We start from the raw sequence: 20781 nt of genomic DNA, 5'->3' as shown, positions 1-20781 counted from the left end.
CATCTATAAAATCTATGAAATGAACAAGTTTGTGCTTCCACCAGGATAAATTGTGCAGATTTCAAAGATAGTCCATTACTAGGTCTAAGTAGGTGTATAAAACAGAGCTTCTGCAAGTGTCAGTGTGCAACAGAAGCAAAAGTGAGCTTGCTTTTCCATTAGGCTTTTCATGTGTGTTTCAACATGTCTCTCTTATTTTTTGTCATCTGTGGCACAGCTATAAAGAAAAAGGCAAGCTGAATTTCTCCAAGATGTCGGTTTACTCCATCAGTTCCCTTATCCGGAACCACAAGGGACAGTCTCTGTTCATAAGAGGGAAAACAGTCTCACAGACCCTTGAAAAATTTTTTGCCTCTTCAGATGCAGAGATCTGTGAAGAGCACACTCCTATTTGGTTCAAAAATACTCATGGCGAGAGAAAACTTGTCAGTCGAATAGAAAAAGAAGTGAGTATCAGATGAAGCAAGACTTTGGCTGCAAGGTTTAGAAGGGGCTGTAGTTATCCCACATCTCTCATAGTTCATGGGTATTTGTGCTTCAGCTGTAAGAACTGACTGTCAAAATATATTTTTCCTCTGGTGACAAATCCAAAGGAACTGGGGCCTGTTTCTTCTCCCTGTTCGCACAGACGGTTTCTAGAGAGGAGACTATCACTGTCTCTGCTCAGTGCAGATGTTTCTTCCCTACAAGGAAAAGAGCGAAGAGATTGCATGTATTTTTATGAGTGCCTGAAAGGCGTTGTGATATTACATGTAAAGACAATAAACATTTTTGTGGTCATTTTGATACGCAGAGCCAAACCCCAAAATTCCCATTTAGAGTACAGACATCTTAGCAACACTTAAAGGGTAGAACTGACATTGCAAACAACGTGGGCTGGAGTTGTGGAGATAATTAGCCTTTCTGCTCCACATTGATCACATCCGATCAGATCCAGTCCAGCCAGCAGAAATCCTATTTGCAGTTGTTATTTCTGGCAGTGAATGAATTGACAGCCTCAAAATATTAAATACCTTTAAGCACCTTGCAAGCTGTCCAGTGAAGCCAAAATAAACACCAAGTCTGTGTTAATGTCCAGAAGGTAGGGGGTATTGTATTATACTGTCCTAATAGCTGAGGCAAAGAAATGTTCTTTTCAGGGGGCTGCATTTGGAAAAGACTGTGCTGAGGAGTAGTTACCTGGTGGTGACACAGAAGAGAAGTAGGAAGAGAAAGGCTTCAGAGAAGCCTTTCAAGATCCACTGTGCCTGGACTGTTTTTCTGCTCCATGCAATCTATCCAGACCCTTCCATTTTCTCTTTCTAGATCAACGTGGAAGAGGCAAAAGAGATATGGCGCAACATGAAGAAGCTGGATGAAGACGTAGAGAAGAAATACAAGATAACTTGTGATGGTAAGAGAGTATAGATGTCAAATGCCTTCAGATAAAGAGCTGTAGTAGAAAACTAAATGGATTCATACTTCTTTCTTCTGGCTGTGCACCAGGCATGAGCATCAAAAAGTATAGAATTCCTGTTCTTCTAGCACTAGCTCACCAGGGAGCTCAAAACAGGCCCAAAGGCTGGAATTTTGTTCGTTTTTCCTGTTTGGCCTCAGAAAATGGTGGAACTATTCAGATGTGTGTGATTGGCAGCAAAATCATAGAAATAATGGGTGAGAAAGTGGGCGAATGAGTGCTAACAGGAAGTGTTTGTTCCTTGCTGCTGCCGGCGTGTCCTTTCTTCTTGCTTCTTAGCATGTGTGCAGATAGTGCCAGAGGTAGCTCGTATTGGGGAAAACCTTCTTCCTTGTCATTTTCTTTGTGCAGGAGTTTTGGAGTTTTGGAGTCATCAGCATAGCTGCCTTCCTCCAGTGCAGTCAGGTAGTTTGGGGGTTGGTTGTTTTTTTTCATCCTTCATACAGCCAAGGGAGACAGAGCAACATCTGGGAGCCACAGAGATTTTTGCAACCCCTACAAATGTCGTGCAAATTCCAAGCAAGAAGTCGGGCCAGAAACTTTTTTTTTTAAAAGTGACTTGTTTTAAAGATCATGGTGTTTTATGACGAGAAAATTATCCTCTCACTGACATGCCTTGTTCTTTCTCTCAGGGTATTTGAAGCTTTGGCAGCTCAGCAAGCCTCAGCTCTCAGGATATGATGCCATTTTTGTTGATGAAGCACAGGACTGCACTCCAGGTGAGTGGTGACAGGGGACAGACAGAGTTGCAGCCTTCCTAAGCACTTTACAGAGAGGATGTTCGTGTGCTCAGGGGTGTGTGAGAAGTAACACAATTTTAAAAAATTCTGCCCCTCAGCTGTAACATTATAACTGACCTTTTGTTTGGTCACAGATCCTTGCAAATTCGGTAAGGTAGCTTGTAAGCAGGCTACAAGAGTTCATGTGCATCAGCTTGAGGGGTTGCTTTCGGTTGCTTTGGGCATCCAGACATGACGTCCAGACCCTTTTGCTATTGCTTTGCTGCTAACAGAGAAAAACAGAACACCAGCATAGTCAAGGACGTGGTTTATTATAAGAGGGGTGAGACGTTAAATGGTTCAGCTGTCAGAACAGCAGAGCTGCTCCATCCCACCCCGGCACTGGGTGCACGTCTTGCTGGTTCCTTGCACCACCCTGGGGATTCCTGAGTCACATAGCAGAAAGTTGCTGGCTTTCTTTGCTGGGGATATGGGGAGTATCTCTGTTGCAAAGCAAGTTGAATCAGTTCTGTGAAAGGATCTAAGTGAACTAAACTGTGTGCTGAGGAGCAAAAGAATGGGGGCAGAAGAAGGTCTGGTCTTTGCAGCAGATACTAAATCAGCTGAAAGGCTTCTTCAGACCATCTCCCACCTGTACTCACTGGAGACCTGGTCTTGTTAAGGGTTTGGCTGTACTTTGGCAACTGCGTGCCATGCAAGCGGTTGCTCTGCCAGCATCACTGAGAACTTGCGCAGGCTTGGTCGAAGTGGACCGAAGGGCTTGCAGAGGTGTGCATTGAGTCACTGTGCACACGTGCAGCGCATCCAGGTCACTGGGGATGGGTGGTGGATTTGTGCTGGGCTCACACATGTGGGATTAAGATGCTATGCAGCTCCAGTCCAGGAAAAATACCATCCGACTAAAATAGTGGGAGAATGTTTGTAGACCTCCCAGTCAGCTGCATGCTTCCCTTTGCTTCTCCTCAACCTGTTGTCTTCTGCAGCTGTGGTGACTCCTTCTTAAATGCCGTGAGTCATCAGGCAAGAGATCTTGCCTATGTACAGGCAAGAGATATTGTACAGTTCACTCTTGGTTTATGAGCAGGCTCCCCCTTAATGCTCCAATGTTTTCCTGCAGCCATCGTGGATATTGTGCTGTCACAGACATGCGGCATAATCCTCGTAGGAGACCCTCACCAGCAGATCTATACCTTCCGAGGTGCTGTCAATACCCTCTACTCAATGCCTCACACCCATGTCTACTACCTCACCCAGGTAAGATGAGGGTCTCCTGCTGTCCTTGCCTGGACAGATCCCTAATGCAGTGGAAAATGTTTCACATCCTTCTTCAGAAGGCATCTAACAACCAGACTTCTTGAGTTTGTCACCGTGGGGTGTTTGCATTGCCTGAATTAGTGCCATGCTTTGCTGTTTCACACTCTGCGCTGCAGAGCTCCTTTGTGCCTCTTAGTGAAGTGATCCCATCACTAGGAAGGCTATGTGGCTTGAAAAATGGGTACTGGGGCAGAGACCTTAGTATATGGCTTATTTCAAGGAGAGCCCTTCTTTTCTGGGTTAGTTCTCAGCTCCAGCTGAGTGGGCAGGGGCAGATACCCTCCTTGCTCAGTCAGTTAGGACTGTGCGTCCCATGCAGAGAGATGAAGGAGTTAGGAGCAAGGAGATGAATTTTGTTCTGGCAGTGACCTCCTTGAAATAAAACCACATTGATTAAGGAGGACGTATTTGCTGGCTGTACCCACGATCTTTTTTTGTGGCTCTGTACAAACTCCAGCATTGCCACCTCTGTCCCACCACTGCCCCTTTGTCCGTGATATCTCCTGCCCTGTTTGTCGGCCAAGGGCATAGTTTTCTTGAGCAGCTTCAGCTGATCTGAGTTTGCCCTGGAAGAGAGCTCCTACCTTCTTTCAACACAAGTGATGCTTGTGTCTCTAGGCTGGATTACCTAACCTGCTACTGTGCCAACTGAAAGCTTACCCTGATTAGTTTTTTGGCCTGATTAGCCACATGGCTACACAATTCTCACAGCTACTGTAAGGGAGGAACTACGCCTTTAGGAATCTTTGCAGAATGAATCAGCTTAAACCAGCAATACAAGCTGCAATGCAATCAGCTTCTAAGCCAGAACAGCCACCAAAATACCCACCTGAGCTGCCTTTTCCCCCTTCCACTGTGCCAGACTTGCCAAGGGGCAGGAGCCAGGGACAGGCACCTGGCTCCTTTCCCACCACCTCTAGCCCCTGCCCTCCTGCAGGACAGATGTGACATGTCACATTAACTTGGTGGGGAAGAGTCTTGGCAGTGGCAGGCATTGGGGTGGAGAGGCTGGAAACCACGTTTTGCCCTGTATGATAGTCCCATCTCACAGCAGAGTTCCTATCGCCTTGGGTGTAAGAGTGACCAGGATTTCCAGGAATAGTCTGGGAGGGGATTTGGGTGCTTTTTCTAAGAGAAACATTGTCCAGAAGGTTGGTGGGAATTGTATAGTTCCATATATAGTAATACTTTTGTGGGTTCTAACAAGTTCCTCTTCTTTTCCTGCTGTTTCCTTCATTTTTCCACATAGAGTTTCAGATTTGGTCCTGAAATAGCTTACGTTGGAGCAACCATTCTGGATGTCTGCAAGAGGATCAGGAATAAGACATTAGTGGGTGGAAACCAAAAGGGTAAGAAGTGTCGGTGCATCTCTCGGCTTAGTCAGCTCTGTTCAGTGACTGGGAGTTACAGAGCTACTGCATAATAAACAAAGCGTCTCAGGATTAATCCTGATTTATGAAGATCTTTGGGTTTAGATACCTGCTTTCTAACTGCCCTGGCTAACTGGGAATTTCTTCATGCAGGCGATGTGAGAGGCAGCATGGAAGGGAAGATAACAATCTTATCACGAAGCAATTTTAACGTGTTTGAGGATGCTGTGAAACTTACTGGAAGAGAGAGACCGATTAAAATACACGTGATTGGGGTAAGGGGAAATTGCCAATGTATCTTTCACATCCCAACCTCAAGTCCCCAAGCCTGTTAGCACTTGTAGCAGAGACACCTACGTGTGGCTTGAAATAGGTGTGGCTGATCTGCTGTCTGCAGCACCCAGGTTTAAAACTAATATTCAAGGAAAAAGCAGCAATCTGTTGTGGCTGGGGAAGGAGTTATTTGGAGCAGCTGTTCTCAAATCTGTGCAGGCGAGGCTCCCTTTTTAGGCTCGTGTGTCCCTTTTTTTATCAGGCTCAGATAGGACTGCAGCAGCTCCAGTCTGGGGCAGGGGAAGAGTGATATACGGCTGTAACAAGTCGCTGCAAGTATTTGCATTAGATGGAGTGCTGCTGACTGTCTTCGGCCACGGCAGTGGCACAGTGTTGCTGCATTAGGGAAATAAAAATCAGCTGTAATTGCAGGGTGAGTGTAAAAAGTAGTGAAAGGCAGTTGGCTGTGCCCTGAGAGAATAAATATTTTTCAGGCTCTCTTGAGAGACGAAGACAACGGTTGAAGCTGAAGGTGTCCTTTGGGCTTGTAGATAGGCTTACAGAGGGCTGTGGTGTGCTCTGCTCATTACTAATTTCCAATCCTGTGATGGTCTGGTCCCTGTCTCGATACACCCAGGGAAATTGGTGCACCAACATTTTTGGTGAGGGAAACAGGGATTTTCAGCAATGCTGAATGTTAAGCCCTCAAGGGAGCAACACTTCTGAGGTTTGCACTGAATTTTCACTTGCAAAAAGCACCCATGTAGCTGAAGGAGAGTATGTGTGTATGCACATCTGCAGAAATTCATGTGCTTGAATTGCAGGGAGGTTTTAATAAGGCTCCACATTTCAAAAGCCTCAGAGGAAACATTAGTCTTCAAACTCTGAATCATCAATACCCATGATTTAATTTGAGATCTTGTTCTGCACCCAGAAATATAGAAGCACGTGAACAGTTGTCCTAGTGCTGAATATGTTTGAGGAAGAGCCTGGTCTTTTGAATTTTAGGCTGATATTTTAATTTCTTTTTTGCACTGGGAAACTGCATATTACAATGGAATGAATGTTTGAACTGTCTACCCAGTACCAAAATCCTCGTCTGCCTTTGCAGTTTGGAATAAGTCTAAGTTCAGACTGACGCTTCTTTTGATAGAACAAAACAAACTGATTTTGGAAACAAGGGAAGAAAATACTTTCTGAAAATAAAAATTGTCAAAGCAAAGCCTTTTGTTTCAGTTTACATACAGTCAGCTTAGCAAGGTTATCTTCATTGTGGTGGCCCACTGCTTCAGGAAAGAGGATGCAGTTGTGCCTGGAGCTGGCTTTCCCATGAAACAGCATGGAGTCAATAGGCCAGCAGCATTTATGGCACAACAGACTTTTAAAGTTTGTTTTAACAAAGCAATATGCAGCTATTAAAAGCTAAAAAGACCAAAAACCGAACCTTTTTTTTTGTTTACAAATGAGAAAACATTATATAAATAATTTTTTTTTCTTTGAAAAGCCTTTGAATATAAAATTCTGCCATAGCTCTGTTATAATGCCCATCAGAATATGTCCTGTTCTCTTCTTGCTGTCCACCTGTCTGTCTGCAGTGGGCTGGATCATTGCCTTTTGAGCTGCTTTTGATTGTGCTACGACTCCAGGCATTTCAGGAAACCAGCTCTGCATCTTCAGCACGTTTCCCTTACTCCCTCCCTCCTAACACCAATAACCACTGGGCCCTGCTATCTTATCTAGAAACTCTAGACAGGTCCTTTACTCCTGTACATTAAGACAATTTGTTGTTTGTTTTAGGGGCTTGCCCGTTTTGGCCTGAGCAGAATTTATGATATTTGGAAGCTCAGTCAACCCGCAGATGAACGGAAAAAATGTGAGTATGTCCTTACCCTTCTTCTGTGTGTGATCCTCCCTACAGTGGCATGGTTTTTTTAGATTTTGCTGTGGTGATGGAAAGTAGCATGCTTCTTGGTGGTTTATTTTATATTTCCTCATGAAGTTATCTGTTGAAAATGGACTTCTCAATGGTAGTGTCATGGGCTGTGCTATTTTGGCTGCTTGAGTGGATGGCGTTAATATCAGAAATGCCAAAATTGTGGGGCCTGTGTCATGCAGGTCTCCCCAGCTTTCCACTGTGATGCCTTACCTTGAGGGCAAGAGCCCAGTAAACTCATAGATTGGGATTTTTTCCCTATGTTTTCTGATTTGACTTCATTTTTCATTTGTCTTAGGCTTTTCCTGTTTTGTTTTGTTTTTAAACCTGGTGTGTTGAATCCTCTATCACATGCTTTCTTTTCACAGGTGGATATAATTTAGGAAATAAATAATTCATTTAAAATCTCTTGGCAGCAGTAGGCAAGTATTGTTATATACAGGGCACAGAGACAAAGGACTTGCTGAGCTGCCGCGAGTGATTGATTGTATGAGTGTTGTTACTGGTTCTTTGGAGGGTGAGCTACCAGGAAAACTCCTTGCCATCCAGGTAAAAAGACAGCGTGATGCAGGTTGGAAGGGCCCTGGGGCTGTCTCTGCCCTGAGCTCCTGCTCCAGCCGCTCTGAAGTCACATTAGAGTCTTTTCCTTTCAGTTTCCAAATATCTTTGAGGACGAAGGTTGTGCAGACTTTCTAGGACACATGCTCTAGAAATGAGTAAGCTCAGTGAATGTTTGTCAGCCGCTCTCTCCTGAGCTCCTTAAACTTCTGTACCCTTCATAGTACACCAGCGCTGTATCTCAAAGTGATGCTGTTTTGTGAAACTACCTGCTCTGATGAGAGCATCGAGGTTTGATAGTGTTTTGTATCGGTAAAGAGAAAATCCTGAGCGAAAACCACCCATCACAGAGTGAGGAGTGCATCCCAAGCCCCTGCATCCCACAGCAGCAGTCCATCCACTGCCCCACACTTGCCTTCCCTAATACTTACTCTGAAATTTTATTAGAATTTAAAAATGCCATTATACGTGTCTGTCAAATAAACTCATGTCATCTGCTACTTTCTTTTCAGCAAACCTTGTTATAAATGACTCCTTTATCAGAAAATGGGAAGAAACTCAGGGCTTCCTCGGTTTAAGGGAGTACGCAGAGCACATTGATGACAAAGACCTGGAAGTGAAGATTGCAATAGTGGAGAAGTACAAAGAGCGGATCCCTGAGCTGGTGCAGAGGATTGAGAGCAGCCACGTGTCACAAGAAGCCATGGCAGGTAAAGTCAAACTGTGTCGTTGATAAAGGAGCAAATTCAGGTCTTTTTTTTCAATCCAGCTTCAGTGCTGAATCCACCTCGTTCTGCAAAAAGGCTGAGCTTGGATCAAGTCACTCTTTTAGGAAGAAAGGAAGTTGAACAGCAGCTTTTGGAGTACATCTGGGACTCCGGGTGGAGTTCAGGGCAATAAATCTGCCACCAGAGGATTGCTTGATGTGACTTTGCTAGAGGCAAATAAACCTTTGGACACAATATTTCCTCCAGTTGGAAAGCCCTAGGACTCTGTCCTGCTTTTGGGGATTCCTGTTGGAGTTACCCTGCAACTTGCTGCCTAAAATTTGGGGAGGGGACGAAGCAATTGAGTAAAAAAAGTCATCAAATAAAGAGCATTCCTGTTTGGGAGCTGGGGCTGGGGCTCAGGCTGCTGACAGCCAGGCATTTTCCTTGGTAAGGAACTTGTCTTCAGCAGTCTAGATTCCCAATAGAGGTGCTTTGCTTCTGTTTTATATCCTGGGAGAAGTGAAATGAATGCAGAATGAAATAATTTCATTTGACTCGGCGCCTCGTGAAATGAAAAGTACCGTTATTGCTGCAGTGACCTTTTTTCCTTCTTGTTCCCAACGTGTGCTGGTTACAGATTACCTAATAGGTACTGTCCATCAAGCCAAAGGCCTGGAGTTTGATACGGTGCTGATTGCAGATGACTTTGTGCAAGTACCGCATCTCAATGGCAATCACCAGAGAAGTAACTTCAATATCGGTAAGGAAACAGCTATGTTTGGTACCCATCCTGATCTGAAAGCGGGAAAGCAAAGCGTGCTGCCGGCGCTTGTCATGTGAGCCTGTGCTTCTCAGCATTGTCAAGTGCCACTGGCTGTCCTAGTGATTACTGATTTTGTAGTTTCCTTCACAGCAAGGTAGGGGCAGGGGAGTATTCCTGCAGTCGAGCTTGTAGCCATCTAGCAACAGAGAAAGACAAACTCCACGCTTGGGAAAGACACTACTTTGCTTAGGTGCATGCTTTGGAAGAGCCGATCTCTTCCCAGTGAGCAGAAAGGAGCTTGCACAGTGAAGCTAGAGACTGAGAAACTCCTCCAGTGCCAACTCTGTGCCCAGAAGGTGGGAAAACACATAGCAGTGAGCTGCTTCTCCGGGCATGTAGAGTCCTGCCTTTGCCTGGAGGAAGGAACATGGAACGAGGAAGGAGCTATCGGTGGTGTCAGGAACTGCACAGCAAATGCAGGAGAGTGAGTGCTGCACAGCTGTGCTGCTCTGCAAGTTCATGCTCTCCCAGAGAAACACTGAGCGTCCTTCCAGAAATACTAGTTGAAACATTAGAAGAACGGCAGAGCTGTTCGTCCTTGTTCTCTAAAGCGATTGATGATCTTTCCTCCAACCTAGGCATGTATCCCGAGGATGAATGGAACCTGCTTTATGTAGCAGTGACACGCGCAAAGAAGTATTTGCTAATGTCAAAGTCCCTGGAAAACCTTTTAGCATTGGCTGGGGTAAGTGAAATCTTTCCAAGGTAAGCAGATCCTCAAGCAGGGCTCTCTAGGGCCGTGATACCTGCACTTCGTAGCACGCTGCACCAAAGCAAGCCATCGTCGCGTGTGATCTGGCTGAGCAGCGCTGCCTGTGAACTGCAGCAGTTCCTCAGCTGATGGGTGAGCGCTCCAGAGGCAGAGCAGACGGCTGGGGAGGGCAAACTCCCAGGCATGCCACGGTCTCGTTAGGATTTGGAGTCTTGAGGCAGCTCTGCAAGCGGTGATGTCTTGGGCAGAATGGGCTGCTGCTGCTTCCAATTTAAGGAAGTGCCAAGAGAGTCAGCACCCGCTACCCATAAAATCTGCACATCTCTGATTATTGTGTTTGGAGGGGGTGTGTGTAGTAGAAGAGCATAAAAGAGGATTACCATAAGATTCACCCTGATCCTAAGATTCATGCTGAGCATGGACTATGCCGTGGCTTTTGCTGGCATAGACCAGAATAGCTGAGGTCACATTTTTTCCTCAGTTCATGCTGCCCTGCACCGTGGTTTCAATAGCAAGGCACAAGGTTGCAGCATTTTTTTTCACAGTCCTTGCATTTGGGTGTTGTCTTCCACAGATCCTGACTTCGTGTGTCGTGTAGGTTCCCTTTTCTCTGTCTGCAGTGGTTGCCAGCTCTTTCTTCACTTCCTTCCTCACAAGCTGCTGCTGGCTTCTGCTTGATTTCTGTTGTCACCAGGGGTTTGGGATTTTTTTTGTTTTGTTTTATAAAAAACCATCATGTTGCAAGTCACTTCCCAGGGGGGTTAAAAAAATAATGAAACAACCTGTTCCAGTATCTCAGCTCCCTCTTGAGTGTTGTTCCCTTTTTTTCTTGTTTCTTAGGAGCGTTTCCTTCGGGTGGAGCTGATGAGTGAGGCTGCAAAGGACGGGGCCCCCATCGCTTGTTCTATGCCACTGTGTACAGAAACACTGCAGTCCAGCTCCAGGATGGTTGTGAAGAAGCTCCCTTTGACTCACGTACGTCCCCTCCCCGGGCCTTTGAGATCAAGTTTCTCAATTGGGAGCCTTCACGAGCCGCTCCGGCCGCTTGCAGGGCTGCTGTGCACTGGGACAGTTTTGAGCTATTGCACTGGGGAGGGACAACCTGAGTGCTAAGCTTTAGTGGAAGCGACCAGGGAAAGTCCTGTAGCTGGATCTCATGCCCACAGCTCCCCGGCCCTTTACTTCTGCTCACAACCCCAGCTCATAACTGGGGGTGACTTCCCAACTGCATGATTGGGGGTGGTGTTGCCGTTCCCATGGACCCACTCAAGTCTTAACCTCTCTTCTGAGACTAATTGTGGTCTCGGGTGGGGCCGGTTTGGGGGTTTTGTTGTGTCAGATCCCATATCTGACTCTTAGAGCCTCTGCCGAGGTCATCGAACATCGTCTGAGGCTAGCAGAGCACCCCTCGCCCCTGCCAGCCAGCTGGAAGTGACAGTCTGACTTTTGGGTCCAGTTTTGGCCACCTTCTGGCTCTGGGGTTCATCCATGCCCAGAAGGTGCGGTGAAGGCCAAGTTTCCCTAGGGCTGGGATCTGCAAGCACGCAGTAAATCTGGTGGAGCTCCATGTCCACAACAAGAGATAGCAGATGGCTCCGAGCCATCAGCAGGGGACATGAGCACTGAGACGGGCAAAGCCTCGTCCTTCACCAGCAAAGACCTACACAGGGACATTTTGGTTGTTGCAGCTATTAAACAAGATAAGGGATTTCCTTGCAAGGGAGGTGGCAGGAGATGCTTCGGGCACGTGGTTGATCTCTTCCCTGAATGTGAGGGGGTTGCGTCCGAGGTTGGAAGCCTTCCTCCAGCCATCCTCTTCTCTCAAATCTCCTCTCTTTCCCCCACAGAGCAATGGCAGCAGGGATGCAGGTGGCTACCTTTGCCACGCTTGCACGCGGCAGCACTTTGGCTCTCTGACACCACTCACCTTTTTCCCAGCGCTTCAGGAACAGCCCGTGCAGCTCTAATGAAGCCCTCCAGCTCCCCAGAGCCCTAATTGTGGCCCGGAGCCATTCTGGGTGCAGGACAAGACCTGTTGTCACATCCCAGCTCCAAAATCGGGTGGATGTTGGAGCAGGATTTCAGACCAACTCGAAGAGGAACCCTCCAGGCTCTCTGCAAGGAGGTGCGAGACCTTTTCTCCAGCCCTGCCTTGCCCTCCAAGAGCTGGTCAGCATGGCCTGCACTGCATCACTGCAGAGAAGAATATGCACTATATAAGCTGTATCGGACAGGATGGCTTTTTTTTTTTTTTTGAGCATTACCCCTCTGTTACCTCTGTCACCAGGAAAACACCTCCAGTGACCAAACTGCCAGGATATCCTTGCCTATTCCATTATGTCATGCCTTGGTGAAATCCCTCTAAGCCACCAGAAGAAGAGGAAGTGCGATGCTGAAAAGTACCCAAAGGAACACTTTATTCCTAGAAAATGGACTTTTTACTATCAGCTCTGAAGGAAGTCATTAATCTCTCCCAGCTGAATTAATTTTCCTTACTTGCAGCCAAGGGGTTTCCCCGGACTCTGTTTCCCTTCTCCCTACAGCAAACCATAAGGGAAGAAGAGAGGCAGCATCTGAAGAACTGCTTTGGTTTGGTTTCAGTCTTAACTCAGAGACAAACTGGAGAGTGCTTTTAATCCTGGAATTAAATTTGTAACCAAAAAAAAAAAAAGAAGAAAGCCTTAACGCTTTCTTTTTTCTCTTCCCTTCTGTTAAGAAGTCATCTTGAGTTGCATTTATTTACCAGCCATCACAGTAGCAGTGGTGCAAGCAGCATGGTGCTCTTGTAAATCAGGTGGTGGTTTACGCTCTCCACTTGAAGACACCATTGCTCATTGTACCAGAGCCTGTGTCATGTGGAGATCAAAACCAAAACCAATTTCAGAAGAGATCTGCTCTTGGACATGGGCCCAGAGCCGTGAGCCATGCCTGCTGGAGGAAGCTCGTGCATCCTGTTGATTTCCATGGTTATTCATTGCATGGTAACTGCTTTGCTGGCTCTCCTTTCACTTTCGAAGCACTGACTTCAAAAGGCTTTACCTCTTCTGCCCACCTAAGTGCAGGCAGTTCACCCAGGACTTGGATGTTGGAGGTGACCGCAAAGCTCAGCGCAGATGCTGGACCAGGTACCTCCAGCGATTCCTTCCAGCCTCGCCTGTTTTCCAACCATCCTGTGGTACGTTGCGGAGAGGCAGCGCCGTTGCCGGAGGGTTTGGTCTGTCACGCATCCAAAGTGCTGCTTCCTCCAGCTCTGACGCTCCAGACCGGTGGCACAAACAGGAGGACAAGATGCAGCGGTGAGGAAAGGACATGGAAGTTAAGTTGCTAGATACCTACTGCTTTCCAGCTGACTACTGAAAACCCTTTTGCCATCCAGCTGAGCCAAATGAGTGATGGCAGCTGCCACCTTGCCCTCACCCTTTGCCCTAGAGCATGGCACCACTGGTGGTTGGTGAGCCCTTGCTGCTGTGGAGATGGATTTCACCCCAACCCAGCTCACGTCTGTCCCCGCTGTCCTCCCCACCGTCACGGCTGCCGAGACGCCCGACCAGACAAAAAAATCAACTGCTGTATGCATTATTTTACATACAATATATACACTTTTATACATAAAATGGCACCAGTATAAAGCTGCCCATTCTGTAGCAAGGGGGAAACGAGTGGATAACAACTGATGATGGACGAAGGGAAAACACACAAAGGAAAATATTTCCTAGGTCGTGTTATTGCCTTCAGTCATTGATAGTGCCTATAGCGAAATCGCTCCTGCTTGTGGTCCCCTGCAAGCGGCCGGAGCCGGTGGGCACCTGGGGTCGGTGCCGAAAGTGCCTCCGAAGGATCCCTGAGCTGCGTACGAGGGCTGACCCCCGTGACCGTGGCGGGCGGGCACCAGCACTCTTCGCTGCGGTTGCGGGTTCGCTGGTGAATGGCTGCAAGAGAGCAGGAAGGGGGTGAGGATGTGGCAGAGGGATGCTTAGCTGGGTCCCTCTCTCTCTCTCTCTTCCATGAGCAGCGCCGCTCTCTGGGTTTTGGGGCAATTTGGGGGCAAAGCAGCTCTAGGGAAGGGGCTAGCGTCCAGCTGGCCCAATTCTGGCCTTGCTCCTGACCAGGGGATGGGCGCTACTCGGGGCAGGGTAGCCCAGCTTCACCCCTGACACCCCAACCCTACCCCCTGCACCCCAAACACCCTCCGCTGGGGCAGGCACCTCCGCTCCCCGCTGACCACCAGCACCTGCAGGACCACCTCCTCCGAATTCAGGCTCCTGATGGAGGACATCCCCTGCCTCCGCGCCACCCGGGGCGCTCTTGGGGCTCACCCACCCCCCATTCAGCCACACAGATGGGACACCCGCGCACCTTTGGGTGCTGGAGTCGTCTCATCCACAGGAGTCACTTGTTCAGTTCGGAAAGAGCAGCTGCGTGTCCCCGGGGTGAGGATGCTCTGCACGGAGGACGGCTGGGGACCGGGACATGCTCTGCCACGTGCCGCAGCCGCTCGAGGAAGCGCCTGGGCTTTCCATCCAAGCCCCGAGCATCCTCCGGGCTAGTGGGTGCACTGAGTTGCCTGGCGGTGGGTACTCAGCCCGTGGGGAAGACGCCAGGCGGCATCATCTCATCGTTCTCAGCGGCGGGAGCCACCATGGGGATGGCCGTCACCGGCACCGCGTAGCTCTGCCCCGTGCGCCTGCGGAAGGGAGAGGAGCGTCGCCGGCATCCCAAGGCTTTTCCCTCGGCTTTCAGGAAAGCGCAGAGGCCAAGGAGAACTCATCACCGGGGTGGAAATACCTCGTGGGGCTCGGCACACTTACGTTTTCATCCTCCAGCAGCAGCAGGCCACGATACCGGCGACCACCAGCACCGGGAGCCCTGCAGGGGAGATGCGGTGACTGATGAGCATTTTCCAACGTGTGGCCCGGGGCACGGCCCAGCTCAAGCAAAATGATTCCGCAAAGAGCCAAAAATGCTTTGTGCGTGTTCACAAGGTGCCCTCCCCACCCTGGGAGGAAATTTGGGTGCTGCATCCTTCCTCCCTCGGAGGCATTGCCCTCAACCACGGCATAAACCTCCCACAGCCCCGAGGAGGGCTTTTAAGCTAAAAAATAAAGAAAATAAGCCCCTGCTTGCCAAAATAAGCTTTTTGCCCGGCTTACCAATGGAAGAGGCCAGGGTCTGGATGGAGACTGAAAAAGAAGAGAGAAATGGAGATTTTTAGCTGCAAAGCTAGGAAAGGTGGGGATGCTGGGGGGACCCTCACTAAAAAGGGGTTTGGAGAGAAGGAAAAAAAAATGCATTGAAAAAGTAAAAGAGCCTTTGCCGGTTGAAACTAGCCCTGTTGGAAGGTTATCTTTCCCTAGGCAGGTGGCCCGACCTGCAGCATGGTCCATGGGGGCGGTGGGCAGCGGGGTTGTCCCCAGAGATGACCCTGCGGCCATCCCCTCTCCCGGTGTGGATGTCTGTAGCCGTGGGGGCATCTCTGGCAGCGTGGACTTCTCCAGTGAGGGCCCATCAGTCGCTGGTGGCATGGGTGACCGGCCAGCAGCTCCCGGCAGCCCAGATGTTGCTGCTGGAGAGGGGTTGGAGGTCAGGCTGGCGTCGGTGGTTCCTGCTGGGAAAATGGTGTAAAACGTTTTAATTTCAAAAATTAAAAGGCACGCTCCAGGCAGCACTATTATTTCAGTGCTCAGCCTCGTGCCCGCTTTGGGCAGGCTGCAGCAAGGGCGATGCAGCCCACCCAGCAGGTACGAAACGGCACAATTTCATGCAATTGACTTAATTTGATCGCACCATTGAAATATTTTGCTTCCCGCACCACGGTGGTTGCGGTTTTGCCGTGACCGCAGTCACGGCGGTCCCAAACCGACCCCCGTGGTCTGCGTTTGCCCCTTCCTCACCCTTCTGGGTCATCCCCTCGGTGCACGGCACGGTCGGGAGCTCGGGGCTGGGGGTTTGCGGAGGTAGAGCCGGGTCCCCTTCGGGAAAACACAACACAGAGACACCATCGATGGCAGCGCCCACGTCACCCTGCATCCTCCTCTGCCACGTCGGTGATGGAATTCTCCCCCCTCCCCGGTCCCCATCGCGTCCTGGCTGCCGAGCGAGGGCTTACGGATGCATTGCAGCGTGGTGTGGGTCCAGTCGGGCTCAGTGGAACCGTCGCGGAGGATGCACTGGATGAGGCTGGAGGTACCGGCTTTGCGCTTGTAGCCCGGGTTGCAGGTGTAGCGCAGGCGGGTGTTGAGCAGCGTGTTGTTGCCCGCGTCGATGTGCGCGTTGGCCACGTCCTTGGGACGGCTGCATCGCGCTGGCGCTGGAACGGGGTGGGGAAAAAAAGAGATGGAGATCACAAGAGGGAGATTAGGCAACCTCTGGCCCCGGCTCGCTGGGCTGAACGGCACCCAAGGTGGTCAGATCCTGCCAGGGGGTGGGAAGGGGGTTCCTGGTGCTGTCCTGGGGGTGGGAGAGCCTTATCCAGCCTGCAAAAAGACAGCGGTGAGATGGCTGTGCCTGTGCACGGGGGACGGAGAAGCAGAAAACTCCGTTTCCAGCACGTTTGTGGTCACTTGTAGCGGCCCCTCCGGTTGCTGAAGGCTTTTTGCAGAAATTCATCCCCTTGCAGTGACCGTCCCGGGCCAGCAGCCCCGGCTGCATCCTGTCACCAGCTGCTGCATTTCGGCCACGCTCGCCTCCCCCTTTTTTCTCTGCTCGTTTTGCAGTTGGACATGAAAAATTCCAGGTGTTGCGTGAATCCTCCAACCACTTCCCAGGGTTTTTACCTGCCGGAGGTTGCACCCCACGGCCCTGGAAGCGGCTGAAATCTGAGCATCATGTGGCCGGGCAATGGGGTGGTGATGGGCTACAGGTTGTGGCTTTTCTTATCGCCAGAAGGGTTCGTGCTTCCCCTTTGGCCTTGATTTGAGGTCGGTTTCGCAAGAGGATATTACAATTTCACTTCTTTTCTCCGGTGCAACGGAGAAAGTATCTCAGTTGCCCTGAGACAGTGCCCACGCCTGGAGCCCTGCCACAGCGTGGGAATGGCTCACCCGTGACCCCGGCCGCTGCCAGCTCCTGTCCCCTGACGCGAGCCGCTGCGGAGAGGTGATGCTCCAGGGCCGGGATGGAGAGATGCGCAGTGCGGATAAAGCAGTATACAGCCCGGCCGGAGCGGTTCGCAGCTGGGATGGAGCGATGCATGGCGAGGATGTGATGCACGGCCGGGATGGAGCAATGCATGGCCAGGATGGAGCAAGGCACGGCCGGGATGGAGCGATGCACGGCCGGGATGTGATGCACAGCCGGGATGTGATGCACAGCCGGGATGGAGCAATGCGTGGCCGGGATGGAGCGATGCATGGCCGGGATGGAGCGATGCACGGCTAGGATGTGATGCACGGATGGAGCAATGCCCAGCCGGGATGAAGCGTCGCCCAGCTGGGATGGAGCGGTGCCCAGCCGGGATGATGCACATTTGGTACGGAGGGACGTACGGCTGGGCTGGGATCGGGAGCAGGATGGTGATGGGAGCGCAATGGCAGTGAGGACAGGAGCACAACAGGGATGGGAATGCGTTGGTGATGGGGACAGGAGGCCGTTGGGGACAGGAGCGCGATGGCAGTGGGGACAGGAACACAACGTGCACCCAAAACACCCGGAGATAAAAATCTCCTGCCCCAATTTGTTATGTATCCCCAGAACATCCCGGGGGGGGGGGGGGGGGGATCTGCTCCGTTTCGGTGCTTGGCTGGGTCTGTGCTGCGTCCCCCGGCATTGGGACACCCCAAAGAGCTGCAGCCGCTGTGCCCGGAGAGCACGAGCAATGCAGTGGCTGCACGTGTGCTGAGCATGTCAGTTCTCAGCCTCCTCTCAAGGCGGCGGCGGCGAAATCTCTGGGAGTGTTTCAAGGAAATTCCACGGGCCATTTCATAACGCCCTCACACGTCGCCAGACCTGAAGCTGTGACATAAATGGAACAAAAAGTCTTTCCAGTGCCAAGACAACCCACAGCCACATCTGCAAAGGAAGCATACTGGGAAATCCAGCCAAAAGCATCAAAAATGTCCAGGAAAAACAGGGACCTGTGAGTCCTGCTTATGCCTTTCAGCTTTAAAACCTGATCTCATCATCCTAATCCCACCAAAGGACTTTTTTTTCTGGTTGATTTGACTGTAAAATAATCTCCTCTTCCAAAAAAATGCCCAAGTCCTTCGATGGCAAGACCCCTGTGTCTCTGCTCTCCAGGATCACAACCCTGGCATCTCATGCCATCGCTGCACCGATTTCAGTTTGTTTGATGAGACAAAACACATGCCAAGGGGGAAGAGGGGAGGAAATCTTTGGGGGTTCAGGTTTCCAGCGCCACGACAGCCCTGGAGGTGCATGGCCAAGATTTAGCCTTTCTTTTATAACTCAGCAGTGAATTGGAAATGGTGTAAAGCACGGATGGATGGGGAGAGCTGTGACCATGATAAAGCTCTTGCTTCCCAGCAAGGAGATCTGCAGTAACTACAAGCCTCTCCCTCTCTTATTTGCTTTTTTACTGAAGCAGATTGATAAAATTCCCTGGAACTGGGCACTGTCAGGCATTTGCATGCAGAAAAGAAACAAGATCTGTCTTCTGTTTTCCTGTTAATTCAAGGAAAAGCCCACAAGACTCTTCCAGGATGGCCAAAAGCATCTCTCTGCTTGTCTCCTCTCCCTCTGAGCTTTGCAGGTTGAATTTTCCCATTGATGTGTCAGCCCAAGTGCTCAAAAACTCATCGCATCGTTACCCAACCTCCGAAACGAGCCATGGTGCCGGCTACCAGCCTTCTTGGGAAAATACCTCCGGCTGCCTTATTTCCATCTGAATTCCCTGCATCCCACGGATATTAGATTTCCAGGTTGAAACACATGCACGATATTGCGGGGGGGGGGGGGGGGGGGTTGTCTTTGCATGGTGAATTCATGTTTTCACTTTGCTTTTTGTTTTTCTCCGCCAGCGATCTCAAATGATGCCGGTGAGGGGGAGCTTGTCCTGGCACGTCAGGAAGCAAACCACGCAGGCACCGGGCACACGGCCGGGATGAGTCCCAGGGATGGAGATGATGCCACGTGCCGTCATCCCACGTCACGGAGGTGTCCCCCTCCAGCTTCGTGGGCTTCAGGGGGATGCACAACCACAACTAGACACTGGAGAATCCACACTGGGAAACCTGGACCATTTTTCTTTGACGATTATCAGCCAAAGGGCCAGAGCAATGCTCATTTTCTGCTATTGGTTTAAAAACTATAAGCTAAAAAAAGTGGAGAAAGAAATTTCAGAAGTCTGTGCCCAAGACTGGGGAATTCATGAGAAACACCAAAATCACAGAAATAAATAGAACTTTTTCACATTTTTAACTGAAAAACATTTACAATGGAATGGCTGTGTCAGGGGTGGGAAGCAGGAGAGGACGTAATGCCCGGCGCGAGCATTGCGGGATGCATCGGCACGGCTGGCGCAGAGGGGCTGCGGCACCTCCCAAATTATCTATCCATCAAGTGAATTAAAAGCAATAAATATTATTCTTGTTCTCTAACACCCCAGATAACGATATTTTCTGCTCCAAACAGTGGTCCTGATTGCACCACCACTACCAGGAACGTTGTCTGCAGGTCCGGGACGGGGCCGTCAGAGGATATTGACTTCAGGGACAGCTATTTTTAGCCTGTTCCTGAGATGTATCTGCATTATTTTTGAAACTGGAGTCATTTTACAGCCCTCACTGCACCTGCTGGCTGTTTAGAAATAGGAATAAATTCATTTTCTAGGGTGTTGCAGCTTCAGCAGCAGACAGGAGCCCGGAGAAGGGAGAGCACTAAAGCTGTCCCGAAGCTCTGCGCTCCTTTCCAGCCTTATCTCCTGCGCTTCCATGCAAATCCTTCGCAATTCCCCCATTTTCAGTTATTTGTGTCCTAATGGTCTTGCCGCTGCCGCCAGCGGCTCCCCGGAGCTGTCAGCATCCCTGGCTGCTCCGCCAACTGTGCTGAGCCACGATGGTGATTTTTCCTGAAGCTGCTGTGGCCAGAGAAGAGCAACGAAGCTGGTGGAGGGTCTGGAGCACAAGTCTTGTGGGGAGCGGCTGAGGGAACTGGGGTTGTTTAGCCTGGAGAAAAGGAGGCTGAGGGGAGACCTCATCGCTCTCTGCAACTACCTGAAAGGAGGTTGTAGCCAGGCGGGGGTCAGTCTCTGCTCCCACCTAACAAGCGCTAAGACGAGAGGAAACGGCCTCAAGTTGCGCCAGGGAAGGTTTAGATTGGATATTAGGAAAAATTTCTTCACCAAAAGGGTTGTCAGGCATTGGAACAGGCTGCCCAGGGAAGTGGTGGAGTCACCATCCCTGGAGGTGTTTAAAAGATGTGTAGATGGGGTGCTCAGGGACACGGGTCGGTGGGACTTGGCAGTGCTAGCTTAATGGTTGGACTCGATGATCTTAAAGGTCTTTTGCAACCTAAATGATTCTATGATTCTATGCTTTCAGACAGGCGAGACATGATGCAACTTTCCGGTCCAGCAGCGATGTTCAGCCATGGACAAGTCACAGTCCCGTGGAAAACCCACGGACCCCACCCAAGGTGAAATCCCGCAGGATTCAGCTCCCACGGGCCCATCACGTGGACCCTAAAAATTACCCGCAGCCTCCCTGGACACTGGTGGGGAGGTGGCGTGGGCACCCAGGGCGGGAGGTGGGCACGCAGGGGAGTGCAAGGGGAACACGGTGGTGCAGCCTGAGCACCCCGGGGAGCGGCGTGGGTACCCCGGGGGTGGGCATGGGGCACCTAGAGAGAGGTGAGGGCACGCAGGGAGCAGCGCGGGTACCCCGGGGTGCAGCGTGGAAACCCTGAGTGGGAGCTCGGGTACCCAAGGAGAAGCGTGG

General features: G+C 50.2%; 2 protein-coding genes and 1 long non-coding RNA gene across 15 annotated transcripts in view; 2 read left to right on the top strand and 1 right to left on the bottom strand.

The window, feature by feature from the left end:
* FBH1 (F-box DNA helicase 1) overlaps window positions 1–12984 on the top strand; it is a 28783-nt gene extending 15799 nt beyond the window's left edge. For all 7 annotated transcript variants that reach the window (XM_030014491.2, XM_030014492.2, XM_030014493.2 and 4 more), the window contains 12 exons: window positions 218–446; window positions 1306–1393; window positions 2089–2175; window positions 3314–3450; window positions 4760–4859; window positions 5034–5155; window positions 6951–7026; window positions 8157–8354; window positions 8992–9114; window positions 9756–9862; window positions 10730–10864; window positions 11737–12984. In XM_030014491.2, the coding sequence (XP_029870351.1) occupies window positions 218–446; window positions 1306–1393; window positions 2089–2175; window positions 3314–3450; window positions 4760–4859; window positions 5034–5155; window positions 6951–7026; window positions 8157–8354; window positions 8992–9114; window positions 9756–9862; window positions 10730–10864; window positions 11737–11856 (1522 nt within the window). In that variant the 3' untranslated portion in view covers window positions 11857–12984. The remainder of the gene's footprint in view (window positions 1–217; window positions 447–1305; window positions 1394–2088; window positions 2176–3313; window positions 3451–4759; window positions 4860–5033; window positions 5156–6950; window positions 7027–8156; window positions 8355–8991; window positions 9115–9755; window positions 9863–10729; window positions 10865–11736) is intronic.
* Window positions 12985–13461: 477 nt separating this feature from the next.
* IL15RA (interleukin 15 receptor subunit alpha) lies at window positions 13462–18866 on the bottom strand. Of its 7 annotated transcripts, XM_030014502.1 has the most exons (8): window positions 16930–18866; window positions 15996–16196; window positions 15781–15858; window positions 15258–15494; window positions 15040–15069; window positions 14698–14755; window positions 14246–14573; window positions 13462–13818 (listed from the first exon to the last, which is right to left on the bottom strand). In XM_030014502.1, exons 1-7 carry the CDS (start codon window positions 17237–17239, stop codon window positions 14468–14470), a joined length of 1020 nt encoding a protein of 339 aa, XP_029870362.1. In that variant the 5' UTR covers window positions 17240–18866; the 3' UTR covers window positions 13462–13818; window positions 14246–14467. The 7 variants fall into 7 exon arrangements, with proteins under 7 accessions (XP_029870362.1, XP_029870359.1, XP_029870358.1 ...); XM_030014499.1 differs by having other exon boundaries at window positions 15040–15494; XM_030014498.1 differs by having other exon boundaries at window positions 14246–14755; window positions 15040–15494.
* On the top strand, window positions 18657–19443 carry LOC121233315. Its single transcript, XR_005932423.1, has 2 exons — window positions 18657–18765; window positions 18865–19443. It is a non-coding gene; the product is annotated as an uncharacterized LOC121233315 (long non-coding RNA).
* The last annotated feature ends 1338 nt before the right edge of the window (window positions 19444–20781 follow it).

The sequence above is a fragment of the Aquila chrysaetos genome, chromosome 5 (genome assembly GCF_900496995.4).
Source record: "Aquila chrysaetos chrysaetos chromosome 5, bAquChr1.4, whole genome shotgun sequence".
NCBI lineage: Eukaryota > Metazoa > Chordata > Aves > Accipitriformes > Accipitridae > Aquila > Aquila chrysaetos.
Note: the sequence above shows the minus strand (reverse complement) of the source record. Positions and strands in the feature narration are given on the sequence as shown.

Bases quoted from the DNA above. Each gene is read 5' to 3' on its own strand.
- IL15RA (XM_030014496.1), bottom strand. From the start codon at position 17,239: ATGCATCGCTCCATCCCGGCCACGCATTGCTCCATCCCGGCTGTGCAT. The intron at 16,197-16,929 runs GTGAGCCATTCC...ACCCCGTTCCAG, and splicing joins GGCAGCGGCCGGGGTCACGG to CGCCAGCGCGATGCAGCCGT. The intron at 15,495-15,780 runs GTGAGGAAGGGG...CCATTTTCCCAG, and splicing joins CGAGGGGATGACCCAGAAGG to CAGGAACCACCGACGCCAGC.